Genomic DNA, 16,263 nt, shown 5'->3' with positions numbered 1-16,263 from the left:
TTGCAAAAGGATTTCTAGGAACAGGCCCACCTTCTGCCGTGGCAGCCGCTTGTTCTTGCCCAGTTCAGGGCGGGGTTTTTAACCGGCACTGCCCTTGTGCCGCGCCGAGCTCGGCAGGGTGGGGTGGCTTTGGCACAGCTTCTGTAGTGATGCCCCCACGCTGGCTGTGCCGGGGGTCTGGGCTCTCCCAGGCGTTCCTGCGTGCGCCACGGAGGGGGCTGCTCGCCTGTCGCGAGGGTCCCGCTCTGGTCGTTTGCTCCCCAAAGGCTGACCCGTCCCATCTGTATTGCCCCGCGTCTGTCAGGCTCTGGAGCGCAGCAAAGGAAATGGGGAAATGATGGGAAATGCCCTTCCCGTGGGACAAGCGAGGGGCAGGGAGGAGGGGGAGAGGAACTGCAGTGACAGTGATGATGGAGCCGGTGCCCTCCCTGCGCCCCAGCCAGGCAGGGCAGGACTGCGTGCGCGCTAGGGGATCTTCAGTGTCCCTTCCAACCCAACCCATTCCGCGGCTGTAGTCCGTCCGCCCACTCCTTTCCTACACAGCTCCCACATTTTCTAGTATCTCAAACACACCGCCCTGAATTCCTGACTTTGAACCTCAGCGAGTCTCTCCCGCTACTCAGAGAGGGTGTGTTCATCGGGGAGCGAGGCCCCTGTCTCCTCGCGGGCGAACATGAGGTGAGCGGCAGTGAAAAGGCACGGAGCGCTGCTTTCGGCTTCGGCTCTTGCTTGCGAGCTTCCTAGGGCTCAGCACCACCAGAAAGCCTCTGATGTTCTGCGGGGGGTTTGCAGCCTCCCACCATGGCTGCAACGCAAGCGTGCAACGCTTCAGCGTCCTGCGAATAATCCAGCACCAGTGTTCTACGCAGGGCCGTGTGGCAGCGGGTCACTACGGAACCCTGCGCATCTCCATTTGGGTACAGGCAGACAGGGGAAAAATGTCAAACCGCGATTCTGTAACACTTGCTTTATCCAGAGCAAAGATTTATTCACTGAAAAGATTCCTACATATCCAGATTTCATTAGCAGAGTACACTCTTTTTTTTCTTCCTTTTTTTTTTTTTGGCTGGTTGCATAAACTAATACAGAAACTGGTGTTAATACTAACAATTTTTAATTAATTTAATAGCAATTCTGGAAGACACTCAGTTGATAGAAAATATAAAAAAAATTTTACTGTACAAAGTTTACATCACATTTGAAAAGCAAATGTGTCCGTTTCACCGTGTCACAGACTCCATTCACATTCACCACTGACGTGTGGCTTCTGTAGCAGCATTGCGCAGCCAGCTTCACATTTCCAGCCCGGAGCGGCGCGGGCTCACCGCGCTTCGCGCCGACACCGCACAGGGGACGGTACCTCTCACCGTGAAACAACGCAACCTAACCACCGTCGCTTGGTTGGTAGCGTGCCTGAGGGAGGAGCGAGCTCTGCCCTCGTCGCAGCTGTGCAGCTCCACCGGCCCCGCTGCGTTTCCAGGTGTCTCGCACCAGCTGATTGACACACGAATCCCAGTCTCGCACCTGGATTGACACACGAATCCCAGTCTCGCACCAGCTGATTGACACACGAATCCCAGTCTCGCACCAGCTGATTGACACACGAATCCCCCGCAGGCAGCAGGGGCTCCTCTCTGGTACTCGGGGCCCGGGAGGTTGGGTTTTGCTGTACAGAGCAATTTATGGGCGTTCAACGCACAACTGAGGTCAGGCTGGATTAGAATCCCGAATCTCCTGATTGAAGGCGGGTTCTGAAACCCCTCCTGCGCCCAGCACCGGAGCGGCAGGGCAGCGCCGGGGACGGCGGGCCTGGGGAGGCGGCCGAGCTGCGCGGGCGAGGGAGCCCTGCCCAGGGCTTGGGCAAGCAGCTCCGGCCTGGGAAGGCTCCGCAGGCTGTTGGGGTTACACCTGAGGGCGGCCACGGGAGGGGCAAACGGTGATGGGGCTTTGTCTGGTTTTGTTATTATTTTGTTTTAATCTGGCTGGACATCCAGTGCTGGCTGGCCTTCTCCTAGCCAGTCATCTTAGGAAAAAAACTGAGAACGTATTGCTTTCCCAGCGCGGTTCCTGCACGTTTGCACTGCAGCGTTACTGCTGACCCACAGGCAAGGAAACCCTGTCTGTCCGCAAGCTGCGGGAACGGTTCCCACGCCAGGGCGTTCCGGGTGTCCCAGATTTCAGGCCCCGTTTCATGCACACAGGCGGCAGAAATAAACAGCGAGGAGCGCGCCGAGGCTGCTGCCGCCCTCGCGCATGGCGTCAGCGCGGGGCTGCTCGAACTGCAGGCTGCAAAGCAACACCTGCACCAGCGGCAGCCCCTGCTGCAGGGCGAGCGCGCAGGGAGCCCACCGAGCGTTTTGGCCGCAGGGCTCGTAACGTCCCCAGCACACCGGCACGCTTCTCCCTGCTCTGGGGTTGTGCTGTGCTGCTGTTATTTAAGCTTGGGAAAACAACCTTGCTTAAAACTGCTGACAACGCAGAATTATGAGAGAGAACCAAGGGCAGCAAGCGTAAGAGAGCCAGGGGGTGCGGGTGAGGTGCAGGTGTAGCTGGAGGGGATTTATTTGCTTTATAAAGGCCGGGGAGAGGAAGGAGGTGGGAGGAGTACCGCAGTGCCAGCCTGGCTGCCACCAAACCAGCTCTTTATTTTATATCCGAGACACATTTTAAAAGTCACTCTACCAAAACATTTGTAAGGGAATATAACTGACTTGCACACAGTGGGAGTGAAGCGCTCTGCTCAACAGAACGCGGGAGATTTCGTTTGCCACCGAGTTTTCTGCAGAAGCCAGCCCGTCAGTAGCCAGCCGAGTGCCTGTCCCTGCGCCTGCCTCACTGAGGGCTCAGAGCTCCTCTCCCTGCGGCCCGCACGTCCAACCCGCGTGACGATGGTGAAAGGAGCGGGGGGGCTGTGTAACGTACCAGCGCTGCTGGAGAAATGGAATTTGGTGGCTTCCAGGGAGCCCTAATGAACCGCTTTGCAAAATGAAGCACTGAGGGACAGACAGGGTCTGCGCGCTCGTCGTACGAGGGCTCCTGCTGCCCTGGCTGCCGGAGGCAGAGGAGTGTGAAAGGGGGCAAGAACGCTGCTTGCAGCTCATTTGCAAGGGGGACGATGTGTCTGTCACCGTAAATGCAGTAAGCAGACGTAGCCTTTATAACCTGCATCCTACGCGCCGGAGAGGGCCTGTGGGTTTTTTGTCTTAAAATGAACCTTTGCAACAAGTCCGAGCTGTTGGGCTGAGGCAGGTCCTGGCTCCTGGGCCGAGGCCAGGGTGTAACTTTCCTGGTTGCAAGTTTTCTGTCCTTAGCCTTCCCCAAAACATCTGCTTTAGTCCTAAACTTTTGTAAAACAAGCAGCTTGCCAACTGAAACGTGAGCGGCTCTAGGAGCCAGCAACGGTGTGTGTGGGCAGGGAACGCCTCGGGGTCTCTGAGCCGCTGCGCGTCCAGCCCTTACGTAACGCGCTACCGAGGGACGGCGTTCCCCTGCCTGCTCTCTCTTGCCTCTCCTGTCTTTGCTTCTACAACTGAAAGGGTGGCTGGGGCAGGAAGAGTCGCGTCTGCTCGGTCAGTGCTGTATTTCCAGGAATGCTGCTGGTTTAGGGGCCTAGAACTTGTGCCTAAAACTTCGAAAGAAGAATTTGGCGCAGAGCTATGTAATGTTTTCACTTCGTAGAAGTCCAGCAAGTCTTAAGCTTCCTAGGGGATTGTGTGGGAAGCAGCAGCTTTTGTTGTGAGTTCTGTGTAGAAGAGCGCTTGAGTCTTTAACTGAGACACAGCCTCCACGATCAGCAACGCTCCGAGCAGGAGCAGGTTTGTACTGGTGTAATTTAGTTCAGGGTGACCCGCAGCGTGGACCAGCCCTGCCGAAGCAGACCTCAGAGCTCGGTGACTGGTCCGGGCAAAGCACAATGCAACAGAACTTTTTTTTAGCCGAAAGAAAGAAAAACACAATCTGGACCTCCAGCCCCTTGCGCTAGATGCATTGCCATTCTGAACAAGCCAGTTCCACTTCTCTGGGGGAAAAGAAAAGCTCTGAAGGCAGAAGCTAGCTCCTGTTCACCACAGACACGAGGAACTAGGAATAGTCCTTCTTTTCAGTGCTGTTTGAGAATGGCTGTAGTTAGACTTGATTCACTGTTTATTATGTTTAAAAAAATATAGTTCACACAAAAGTATCATGTAAACATTCTTTAAATAACTGCTGGTGCTCAGGCAGAATTCGGACTTTGCGAACAACCCCGGACTGAACTGATGGTCGCACGGCTCTCAGCTGTGGCCGCACCAGCTTCATAGCTCGGAAGATTCAGTGGAGATCGCCGACGCTTTGTGTGAGCAGGCAGACAACATTATCACAAGACAATCACACACCATGCTATATCTTTTGATTACTTGGTTCCAGGATTCCCAAGCCAAATCTTTCAAAACGCAGGACAACTTTGCTACTGTTAATGCTGAAAAGATGGGGGAGGGAGAGGAGAGGGAAGGGGAAAGGGTTATTTATTTATCATTTATCTTAGAAAGCTGCAGTTCTATAAAAGGAACTACAGTGAGTTAGATTCTGATCTCATACAGCTTCAGATGACCCAGAATAGATGCTTAAGTAGTTAGGCAGCAAACACATGGACTCATTCACGCTAACCTCATCACTGGAAACAGAGCACAAGCCTGATTCACCTCAAACTGGAGAAACGGGAGGTTCTCCTGAGGTGGGCAGGAGCCCCCCACTGGTTTTCAATGGGTACTCGGCTTCCTTGTAGCAGAAGGGAAGGAAAAAATGACTTACGGAACTTAGAGAAAGGGGTGTACAAGTGCGTTAATTGGTTAAAGTAGAACAAAACCCATTTGCTCCTCTTTCTAGACTGTAGCAAGTGCATGGAGACGTCTTTTCCTTCACCCCTAAACTGTTAGCTAGGAAGGTTTTCCCTTCAAAACGCCTCCCCGCACCCGCGCGCTCGGGTGACAGCAAGGCAGCCAGCCTGAATGTGCAAACTCCCGCGGGAGACAGAGAGTGAATACGGGGGAGTGTTTGTCCTCACTGAACACAGCAGAAACCTCCCTGGTTCCTGGTGCATGTTCTCCTCCGTCCCTGTCCTCTCCTCCCAAACAAGGTATTTTTCCAAATCATGAATCGGTAAAGAATGGAAAAAGACCTTTTCTCAAAGGCACATATTTGCTGTGTTCCCTACAGTTCCGCAAAGCCCCTGACGTTACATCAGACGTTCTGCTGAACAGGGGATGTAAACAGAAGCAAATAAAAATTCAAAGCCCTAGATTTGCAAGAGGAGGAGGAGCTGAAGGGCGTTCTTGCTTTCCTCCGCTTTCCCACAGCAGTGTAGCTGACCCCGGCTGGCCCCCGCGGCCAGTTCCAGACACCGCTCGTGGCCTGGTCCCCAGCAGGCTGAGGGGCTGCTCCCTGCTCCGAGCAGAGCAAGGACTGTCCTCCAGGAACTGCACCAGCTTCAGCCAGCCCCTGGCAGAACGGACCCCGGCTTCAACGCTGGCTCTGTTCTGAGGGAGAACCGGCACAACCCGGCCCGCAGCTCTTGTTGGTGTGCAGTACGAGCGGAGTGTCCCGGCACCGGCTGTGCCCGTTACCTTCAGTCACAAGCCACAGTGTGGCACTAAAGATGAGAGGCACAGCCTCCAATTGCAACTGGGAAACCGCACCCCTCTGCCTCCTGAGACTTGCAGGACATGCACACGTCACACCGGTTTCGGGAAAACCCCCAGCCTGCCGGGCAGGCCACGCAGCGCTCGCTGTTGTTTGCACCTGGTTAGTTAGAGAGCAGATCACGCCACCCTTTCCAGGAGGGCGTTACAGCCTGCTGAAACGCTTCGGGACTGAAAGATGCCCACGGTGTTAGACAGCAGCTTCTCGCAGACAGGAGTTGTTATTCAAGCTAACAGCCCACACCAAGCGGAAAAGGCAGAAAAGGAGGGTTCGGCTAAAGTGTTGATTATGTCCATGGGTTAATTTCGTGGTTTGTTTTTGCTTTTTTAAATGGAAGGTGATTGTCCAGGTTGCCGGTTAGGATGCAACACATGGAAGCATGCAAGGTGGAGCCCGTTATTGCACCAGTAGCTACAACCTACAAAGAAACACGGGAGGGAAGGGAAAAAGACACCATGAGAGTTAGTTTTCAGTTATTGTAAGCAAGCCCTTGAGAACTACGTATTATAAAGCTTACACCAGAATAAGGCACGGGGTTAGTGCGGTGTTCCTTGGGGGGAATGAACACAGCTGCAGGGGTTCTGAATCTGAGCAGCTCTGGCTGGCACAGCTACACGGGGGACTGGAATATAATGCCGTTTGCAGCTGCCTGCACCTTCGTTTCAGTGAGAACTAATTCAGCTGTCAATGCTGATAATTAATACTGACACTTAAAGTACTTCTCCCCTATTAAGTGCTCTGAGCAGAGAAAAGGTATCAATGTATGCAAATTGACAGGAACCACTTGTGGGGGGGGCGGTGCTGGTCTGTCTACCTGGGGAACAATAATCAGGGTAGCTACTCCGTAAGGCACCGCTCCGCAGTTCCACAAGCTGTTCAAGAGTAACTCCCCGTGGAAACACTAATCCTAAAGAATCACTTGGCAGATCGCTCTGGAACTGAGCAATCCCGTGAACAGACTGCCCAAACGGGAAGCATCTCTTCCAGTTCATTTCAAACGTGACGTTAGAGGGCACTGCCAGAGCGTGCCCGCTGCGTGGGAATGTGGGGGCAGCCCAGGCGCTTGTCTGCGCCTGCTTGGGCAGGTGAAGAGGTGTCACATCAGAGTTAACAATCCAACACCAGTGGCTCTCACTGTACGGAGAAATGAGGGCCTGAACGTGTGGCACCCAGCACACAGTGCTGGAGTACAGGGTGTTACCGTAGAAAGGAAAACATGGGGCCAAAGGATGCTGCTCGATCGTGCAACTCTCCTGGCAAAAAAATTGTTGTCCTTGTAACATAACACGACTGAAATACAATGATCTTCCCTTGGTGCAAGGAAGGATTAGGTTTTTTTTAAAAAAAAAAAGAGAGAGGGAGAGAGGAAATGTCACAAGTGAAGCTGGATGACTTGAAGGAATGAAAATAGAGTTGAAGAGCACGGGCTCGAGGTAGCTGGGCATGGATGTGGCCAGCACCAGCTGTGCCTGGACACAGGGTCTGGTACGCCTTAGGCCAGAAGAGGAAAAAAAATGTTTCTCTTAAATTATGACTGAAGGACAGATAAGCAGCAGCAGTTACATGCAGGTATGCTTTTTTGGCTCTGATTTTGTTGGTTTCTCTTTACATTTTTATTTGAAGAAATCTAGACAATTGAAATCACAAAGCCTGAGGCGTAGCTGTGCCAGCTGTGCTGGAGCAGTGAGCGTTCGGTGTGCAGAAAGACACCTTGCCTCCCGGCTACGTGCCGCGGCACACGGAGGGAGGCCTTGAGGATGCAAAGCCTTACGTTGGCAGTTGTTCTGTCTCGACCTTTTGCTGTACCTCTCTAACGTGAGCACTGGGATACGCACATCTGCCTGTCTGGTGTAGGGAAAAACCGGCAGACAGCTCTGCTGACTGGTGAGGGCAGTGAGCATTCCATCTTTGCTGTGTCCTTTTGTAAAAGGTGAGGCCAGTCTTGGAGAAGCATTCCGCGTTTTAAAGTTGTTAGACATCACAATGTAGCAGGGACCCAGTACAGGTGTGAGGGAAATTGCACAAGAGAGAAATGGTGCAATTTTCAACCAAAACCCCGAACTGCACCCACCAAAGCACACAATGCCATGACAGTCACCAGACAAGCAAACAGAAGCATCTGGTTAGTTATGAGGTATCGCGGGAAGATCGTGAAGGCTTATGGGAAAGAAAGGGGCAGATTAAATATCAAGAAAAGGAGAAAAAAAGATAAAATAAATCCTAGAGATTCAGTAGATGAAAATAAATACTGAGCAAAGTATGGTTGCTGGTTGCAAACACATCCCCCAGACTTTGGGAAAAAAACCCCTGAGGTCACCAAACTGTACCCTTGTGCCTAACAGACTCTGAGCATGCTCCTGGAACGGGACTGGCTGTCCTCCGCTGGGGCTTGCAGGCCCAGTGTCACTGGACACTTGATTACCACCTACTCTGGTTACTCCCCAGAAGTCAATTACTCTGAGTGAGGACTAATGCTGGAGGTCTTCATCTGCCTGCGCAAACTGGGCACTGTTCCCTACAGAGGAGGAGGAGGGTGTTGGGTTTTTTTTCCTACGTGCTCCTTGAGGAAGGTTACAAACTCTGGACTCTTTACTCTGACAGTTGAGTTGCAAAGGGAAAAGGCGGCACATTCTTTGGTCCTTCCCTTCCTCAGTCAGTACCAGGTGTTACAGGGGAAATTCTAACAACTCTGGGGTCAGTGGGGGTCCCTTCCAATACTTTTGGGAGATAGTCTGTGAAACCAAACATAAAGCTGGATAAATAATCTACTGACAGAGGAAGTTAATATGTTAATGTAGGAAATTAATTGTCTGAAGCAAAAAAGGGTAATTGCAAAATTTCCTAGTCACTAGAAAAGCAGAACAGCGCGCTGTTACTCTCCCATCGAGGTCTGACAGCCCCCAGGAGGGCAAAATAAAGCACAGAAATGATCAGTTAGCAAATCCTAAGCGGTGTAGGCATTCTTAACAGCAGCAAATACTCACTCAGCAGACTTCCAGAAATGCCCGGGGTGGGAGAGCCGACGATTCAGTTTTGGCAGTTTTTCAAGCATATCCATGAGGACAGTGAAGCTGGGTCTCTCGCTGAGATCAAAGGACCAGCATGCCGAGAGAATTTCCTGCAAAGGACATTTGTGGCTCATTACCTCCACTTAGTTCACAGGTCAACTGTGCGACCAGGCAGGTGACTGAGCAGTGAGTTGTGCGAGCCCAGCCACAGATGCTGTTTAACAGAGGTGTGGGACATCCTTATAATCACACAGTGTCCTGCGTACCGGTGGATGTCCACTGCTACATGACCATTATGGGCAGAGGCTTAGTGTCTAACCTGGTGTCCCATTCTAACCTGTTCTCTCTCCTGCCCTTTATCTTTAGAATTATAATAGCAGTAAAATAAATCTCCTCTTTAAGCAGCTCCCTCTTTTCCTGATAAATAGCTATACAGAAGGATTCCTGCAGCTGAGGTACTTACGTTGACTTCTTTCCCTAAACTAACAGTTGCAAGGACTTGTTTCACTCCTTCACCACTTCCGATCTGCCAGATGAGCGCCTCTGCAGGCTGGTTCTTGAAAGGCCATTCTCTTGCTTGGAGCTCATACCACACAGTCCTGCAACATCAACAGAAAAATCAAGCCTTTGCCTGCTCTAAAGAGAGAGACACAAACCCCTGACACTGTTCCAATTTCTTCAGAGAAGCTCTGAAAGGTATACAAGGCTGTGCAGCAAATCCCTCCGCCCCACACACCTCCCACCCATGACTTTTGTAGTAGGTGAGAAAAATGCACCCTGAGTCTGTGAGAAGGGGACCAGTGACTCTCAAGGCTCAAGCCTGTAACTACTCTTACCCAAAGGCATAGATATCTGCAGCTTTAGAGAAAGGCAGCTTGTCCTCATCTTTGCCAGGAGCCATCTCACGAACAATCTCAGGGGCCAGGTAGCACAACCAGTCGTGAGGCAGCTTCAATTCATTCTCCCGCCTGCGTTCAAAAGAAAGAAGTGGTACTGAAACACTGAGTCCTACTTCAACCAAGCGGCAGCGTATGGAGCATATCTATGCTTCACCTAATGCCCCGACTTTATTTACTCCAATGTTTTTGCTGACATTTGCTTTCTGATTTTCTTGCCGTATTCAAAAATACACGTGTTAGCCTGGCTCTCCAGCTCATTCTCGGGCTTAAAGTTTTGTTTGTTCTGTGGTCTGAGTCTTAATCCATACATAACTTCCTAGCTCTGTGCTACTGGAACTGCAGAAACAATGCTGATAAAAAACCAAACCAAAACAAAGAAAAAGTGTGTACTCCAAAAATGTGTGTATGTACTAAAGCAATCGACACTCCTCACTTGTACGCATTGCGATGTAACGCATCGAAATGTTTCCCTGTGTGATCATTATTTATCATTCTAGAACCTGAGCAAACATTGAAACCTCCGCTTACCTTCCTTCCTGAACCACACCGGAAATTCCAAATAATCCAAAGTCAGTGATCACAACCTTCCCATTATCATAGAAAACATTCTTGGATTTCAGATCTTTATGTACAATCCCCTTTGCGTGAAGATATCCCATGCCCTGCGAAATACGTGCAGAGATGTAAACTTTTTTTTTATTATTTACAAGCCTCTAACTCTGGTCATGCTTTGCTTTCAAATACACATTTACTCTCATTACTCCAGCAAAAATGATTAATTCTAACTGGGGACACAGCAGCTGTCTGATTTACGCAGGAAAGGTGCCAGGGGACTCTGCAAGGGAGCAGATCTTAGTTTAGTGCTCAGTCTCTGGATTGCTTTTCATCCTCTGCGTAGCAGGGCTGCTAGAAGGGTACTCTTAGTTGAAGGACTAAGTGGTTGTGGACTTCACAATTCTGAAGAAAAACAATGAACAACTGACACAAGTTTGAAATTTACATTTAGAAACGCTTTTTTAGTTGAGAAATATTGAAAGCAAGCACAGAAAACACTGTGCAAATCTGGAAGAAAGTGCCATCTACTTCAGAATGCATTAACTTAGCTGCAGCTACTCACACAGAGAGACCGGGACGGAACCCTGTCCTGCATACCTCCCTTCGCTGTTCCCTTTATTTACATTCTCCCTCCCCAGCCCCTCACTGACGCGCAAAAGCTCTGTTTCTCTCCTTACAGGCCCTTCGCTTACTGCCCACTAAATCAGCCCTTTTTTTCAGCCAGCTTTGAGTATCTCCTGCTGCAACACCCAGTTGGGCTATGGAGACTCACAGACCCTCTCTAGCTGTGCAGCTTCTAAGCTCTTGCCGAGGCATTGCCCAGACAGCGGAGATCTCCATTAGCACAACGTGCCCTTACCTTAATGATCTCCTGTGCTATCTGCCTGGTTTTGTTAATATCCAGGGATATCTTGGGGTCCCTCACAAAGGAGTGAAGCGTCCTTCCTTTGCAGAAGCTACAGGAAAGAGGAACAACAATCCTTAGAAAGGTCTTTAAAATACTGGAGGGAAATAAGAATGTAATACTGGATGTTCAGTTGTTCTTATCGTGCTGACAGGACCCCAGCCCTCTCCCACTGCGGAGAAACGCCACTCTGAAGAACCTGATGTACATCTGTGTGGGCGTACACAGTACAGGAGACCTATGGGTAAAGAATGCTCAAGGAATATGCAACAAATATTCTAGAAATCCAGTCCTTGTTATACTGCTCTGATATCTGAAATCCAGTTTTCAAAGCTCGAGCACCAGCTTCTGCTGCTGGTGCTACTGGTCACTTAAGCACGGAACTTCTTTGGGAACTGGCAATTAGAAATGCCTGAGTACCTCCTTGAGACCATGAGAATGGCATACTCTAGGCTTTACTTAAATTCAGCCTGCATACCCCCAGAGCTGTTATTTAGGGACTAAATGATCCTCATCTCAACTAAATACTGAAAATGGAAGAGAGGAGAAATACAGTAACATTTTTGCCTGATCAGGGAGCATCCCTAAAAGGAACAGAAGGGAAGAGAAAACGGTATCAGCCGCACACATTGGTTTATTGTCGCTGTGCTGAACTGGAACCATCTGGGAGTAGATGGCAGAGGAACAGCCTATTCCACTTTTTTTTTTCTTCATGATTTTTGAATTTTATTATTTAAGAATTCAAAAATAAGAAGAAAATTGCCAAAAAATACTACACGTTCCCTAAAAGGAGACAACCCTGGTATCCAAAACTCTGAGCAACACAGACTGCATTCCTGTCTGCCACCTCCTGACTGCAGGGAGAGGTTTATTTTTATATATAAAAAATAAGTATTAGCTAAATACCAGCTATCTCTATAATATGTATGTATTAAAAATAATACAAAGATGTTCTATCCTTACCTGGTAATGATTGCTAAATGAGGAGGGTGCATGCACGCTCCCATGAAAAGTACCACGTTCTCATGCCGGGTCTGTCTGTAGTTCATCACCTCCTTTTTGAAGAGCTTGAGATGATCCTGATTGTTCCCGTCTATCTCCAACAGCCTGATGGCCACTTCCCCGTGCCACTTTCCCTTGTAAACCTTCCCCCATCGTCCTTGCCCAATGGGATCCCCCAGTTCAATCTGTTCAAAGGGAATGTCCCATTCTTGCAGGTAGACGCTGGTCTGGCTAGGTTTACGATAAATCATCCCTTGCAAGTGTGGCCGTCTGTTTGGCAAATCTTCCACCTCATCCTCATCATCTTCAGGTTCTGATTTATTAGTTTCTGGTTCTTCCACCTATTTACAAAAAGAGAAGGGAAACATGCTGAGAGTCCCAGCGGAGGGGCAGAAGCAGCCTACCAGCCAGCAGGAAAGGCTGCTTTGAGAGAACTTCAGGGAGCTGGATGTACACATTTGACTGCAGCTCTAGAAATACACCTCACGGGACAAATCCATCTTGGAAGGCTACGAAGACATGCATCTTCTGAATGGCGGTGCACGCAGGTGAAGACAAGAAAGGCTTTATCTCACATAGAGTTAAAATTTGTAGAACGAGCACTAACATCTAGGGACTCAGCATGTCTCAGGATTTGGCCTTCAGCGTGGGGAAAAATACTGCAAGGCCTCTCTAAAAGGAAGGGCCAAGAACCTATGAACGTGAGTGGGTTTGGGTTTTTTTTTTTGCAATTGCTAGAATTCTCCTGTTAGGGGGAAATGCTCCAAAAATGAGCAAGCTTGATCCAAATTCCAGTAATTTCTCCTGAAATAATCGATTCTCTAGTCTATAGGTTTACTCATCCCTACAAAAACCCATTTCAGTGTTTACACTACAAGCTGAACATGTCCTTAGGCACTACCAAAATCAGAGCCTTGTGAACAGGTATGGAGACGCTTTCCTATGCAAAAGATTGGCTCATGGTAGATCCTTCACAGCAAAACCTGTAAGCATGGGCTTACCTGACCACAGGGAGCACCTACACACGCATTACTTGCAGATTTGAGGTCTGCAGAGCATTTACACCTCATAACTGCAGCCACAGGCCTGCAGCTCTTGTAATGTAAAAATAGCTATGCAAAACTGAGTGGACAAGGAGTTTGAAAAATACCATCTTAGCCCAATTAGAAAAAGTTAGGTATTGTTCCAAGTATGTAAATGTTCCAGCCTAGCTACAGGAACCATGAATTTTCAGTTGAGATCTTTGCAGTACAAGCAGTTCAGCAGAACGGAGGTAAGGCACAGCAAGTCTGTCTGCACTCATGATTCCAGGGCCCCAGGATTTTAATTGCACTTTCGAAATGGCATTTCTGACTGTACAAAAGGGCAAACCAGAAAACCTACCTCTGCTTCACGTTCGGCTCCGTCCGTGTCTGGCTGTTCATGAGCACTGACAAGAGAAGACGGGTTTACAGTGAAAATAATGATTGCGTATCCACCTGAGTCAGAAAAGCAGGCTGCTCCGTATGCCACTGGCGGAGTGGAAAAAGCTGACGGAGAACAGATCTTGCTAGCATTATAGCAGGTCAAAGAAAAATACAATAACTGCTCCACTTAACAGATAGGGACTTTCTAAGCTTGCTTTAGCAAACGAGGGACAAAGACTTTGAAGTGATTTTCAATGATTAAGTGGCAGGAATTGATTTGGCAGTGGCATGGCTGTGTTATTACGTGTTCCAGTAGCGGATACTCCAGTGGAGAAGCAATTGTGAGTGCTGGCAATGCGGGCTAAAATCTTTTGCATGCCCTACAACTCAGATCCGTAAAAAGATGTTTGCTCGTAGCTAAGTGTGAGCTCATAGCTGTGTGTTAAGTCTTTTAATCGTAAAACTCAGTAACTTCTATTGCAGTGGACCCTTCTGATCTCAGGAATGCACACGCAGCCGTAACTAGACATTAGCGGTGTGGACTTCTTACTGTCTGATTTAAAGTAAATATCATACTCAGCTTTATACAGGTGGGAATACCAGTGTCACCCTTGCTGACTAAACTTATCCTGTGAGTTCTCAGATGAGTTCAGTTTTGATCATAACATAGCGCTTTCAAGACTGATGTGAAGATTATCCGGTAAACTCTACACAAATAGAAGAATGCAAAGCTATACTTACTTGGTGTCTGCAGCTGTTTCTGGAGGCTGTGCTATTTGTGCAGGACTGGGAATTTCTGGGAAAACAGAAACATTTATGACACCTATTTTACACTTCAATCTCTTACAGATTGGAAGTTTTAACATTGCAGTAGTGATAACTTGCTTCTTATTCAGGAATTATAAAGTAAACTCGACCACAGTTTTTTCTACTTCTATTCTTTTAAAAATATACTCAACTTTCCCAGTACTTCCATGCCTGGATACTGACCAAGCCCAGTATTCTTCCCATTCACCTACTTATCTGTAATGTCTTTTAAGGTCAGTCCTTGTCTGTGAACTGCTCACACACCTGCAATTTGCCTTGGACAGTCAGAAATACTTAAATCCCCTCAGAACCAGGATGTGTGAGTTCATCTATACTGCAGGCCATGTATTCCAACTGCACCTAGTCTGCCCAGTATGACCAGTGCACAGGAAATTCTTGGGTTGCAAATCCTTCCAAAATTGAGAATAAATACTCTGTACCTGGCATCCTACACCATCAATTCTCCCTTTGGAAACAAACAAGCTGTTTCTAAGGGTTCATAAACAGCTGACTGAGAAGTCTGTGTATGCAAATCCACAGAGGAATAGTGTTGCATCATTCTTAAATCCCACAGGCAAGAGCCTCAGTTCATAAAGGTGAATGCAGCATTCCTGAACTGACAGTGTCTGTTTATACTGGCTAAGCATAAACCCTCAGAGCAAGCCTTTTTAAAGAAAGAACATGGCTGTGTATAGAATCCCACAGCAGAAAGCTGCTGTTTTACAACTGAATATTCAAAGTTTCACCTTAGTACGTAAATCACGTCATTACCTCATAATAGGGGAGAGAGGCCTGAATTATGTGCTGAGATAAGAGAAAGCTTAAATTGTTTTAAATACTTTTTTTTTAAAGTAGAATTATTGTTCTTGGGCAGCATGCAGAAGTTTACTATCAAGTTACATTTTGGCAGCAGAAGCTGGTTAGTAAAATTAAAACAATCAACTCACCTGGGAAGATAAATTGTTGTCTATGCTGAATGTAGTAGGCAGCTTTTTTTTTTAATTGTATTTTTTTAAAAAGGACAGCAAAAAAAATTACCAGGAGAAAAAAAAAACACAAACAAGTTAGAGGATCATCAGTAAGTGCCCATATGCATTCAATGAATTAGTCCCAGCTCACTGCTGGGAACCAGATTAGTAGATTATCAGCCTGCTTGGGGAGGTGAACGTCAGCACATGCATTTTTGGAAGAGTATGGCAGATGATACTGATCAAATGAAAGCTATGTCACCAATGAGCAAACAGCCTGGTGGGAAAACAACACATTCAGACTCCAACAGGCAGAACAAGGTCAAACTGGTGCTTCGGTGCTCTCCTGTCTTCAGCTTTTCAGAGACGCACCCAGAGAAGCTGAAGCTCATGAGCCATCCGCAAGCTTTTTTTTTTAATTTAAGTGAATTTGAGCAGTATGTCTTAATACAAAGTCGTTTTAGTAGAATCCTTGTACTAAACTGGCTCTGCTTCTTCTCCTTTTGAGTAAGCTAAAATAGCAACTTTCACTCACAGATCAAAAGCTTGGTGCAAAATACAGCGATGCTGAAGGCTAGATATAGCAGCTAGTGAGCAGCATGTGACTTCATTTCCAGATCAAAGGGACTAAATTTATTCTCACTATGTAAATCCTTGCCCTTGTCAGAGATCCTTGCCTCTGTCAACTGTGGTAAAGACTGCACATTTGGGTCCTTAATCTGTAGAGTATGTAGGGTAAATTCTTCTCCACCATACATGCATGTCAATGGTTTAAAAATGAGTGTTGATTGTTGGTTATTTTTTGGAAGAGATTGGTAAAGTAATGCAATCCAGTTCTCATTTTCACCTTCTGCTCTAGCAATCAACTTACTCATGATGAAAAACAGCAGGCAGCATGCATTTTACAATACAATGAGAAAAAGGAGGAGAAAGAATGTAATTTTTTCTTTTAGTCCTTTTCCGAAAAGGAGAAAACAAAGACCAAATCATTTAAGAAAGGTGCCAGCACTCCTTAATAATTTGTCTCCTGCAAAGGCA

The 16,263-nt window shown here is 48.0% G+C and overlaps 1 protein-coding gene across 1 annotated transcript in view; it reads right to left on the bottom strand.

Moving 5' to 3' along the window:
- Positions 1-952: 952 nt before the first annotated feature.
- The window catches only part of KSR1 (kinase suppressor of ras 1), a 71,990-nt gene continuing 56,679 nt past the window's right edge, over positions 953-16,263 (bottom strand). Inside the window, exons 11-20 of the mRNA XM_086763050.1 lie at positions 15,205-15,246; positions 14,192-14,246; positions 13,428-13,473; positions 12,006-12,385; positions 10,998-11,094; positions 10,112-10,245; positions 9,521-9,652; positions 9,148-9,283; positions 8,661-8,794; positions 953-4,456 (exon numbers count right to left, since the gene is read on the bottom strand). Coding sequence (XP_086619176.1) covers positions 4,378-4,456; positions 8,661-8,794; positions 9,148-9,283; positions 9,521-9,652; positions 10,112-10,245; positions 10,998-11,094; positions 12,006-12,385; positions 13,428-13,473; positions 14,192-14,246; positions 15,205-15,246 — 1,235 coding nt within the window. The 3' untranslated portion in view covers positions 953-4,377. The remainder of the gene's footprint in view (positions 4,457-8,660; positions 8,795-9,147; positions 9,284-9,520; positions 9,653-10,111; positions 10,246-10,997; positions 11,095-12,005; positions 12,386-13,427; positions 13,474-14,191; positions 14,247-15,204; positions 15,247-16,263) is intronic.

Source organism: Chlamydotis macqueenii, chromosome 19 (assembly GCF_036417535.1).
Source record: "Chlamydotis macqueenii isolate bChlMac1 chromosome 19, bChlMac1.mat, whole genome shotgun sequence".
NCBI lineage: Eukaryota > Metazoa > Chordata > Aves > Otidiformes > Otididae > Chlamydotis > Chlamydotis macqueenii.
Note: the sequence above shows the minus strand (reverse complement) of the source record. Positions and strands in the feature narration are given on the sequence as shown.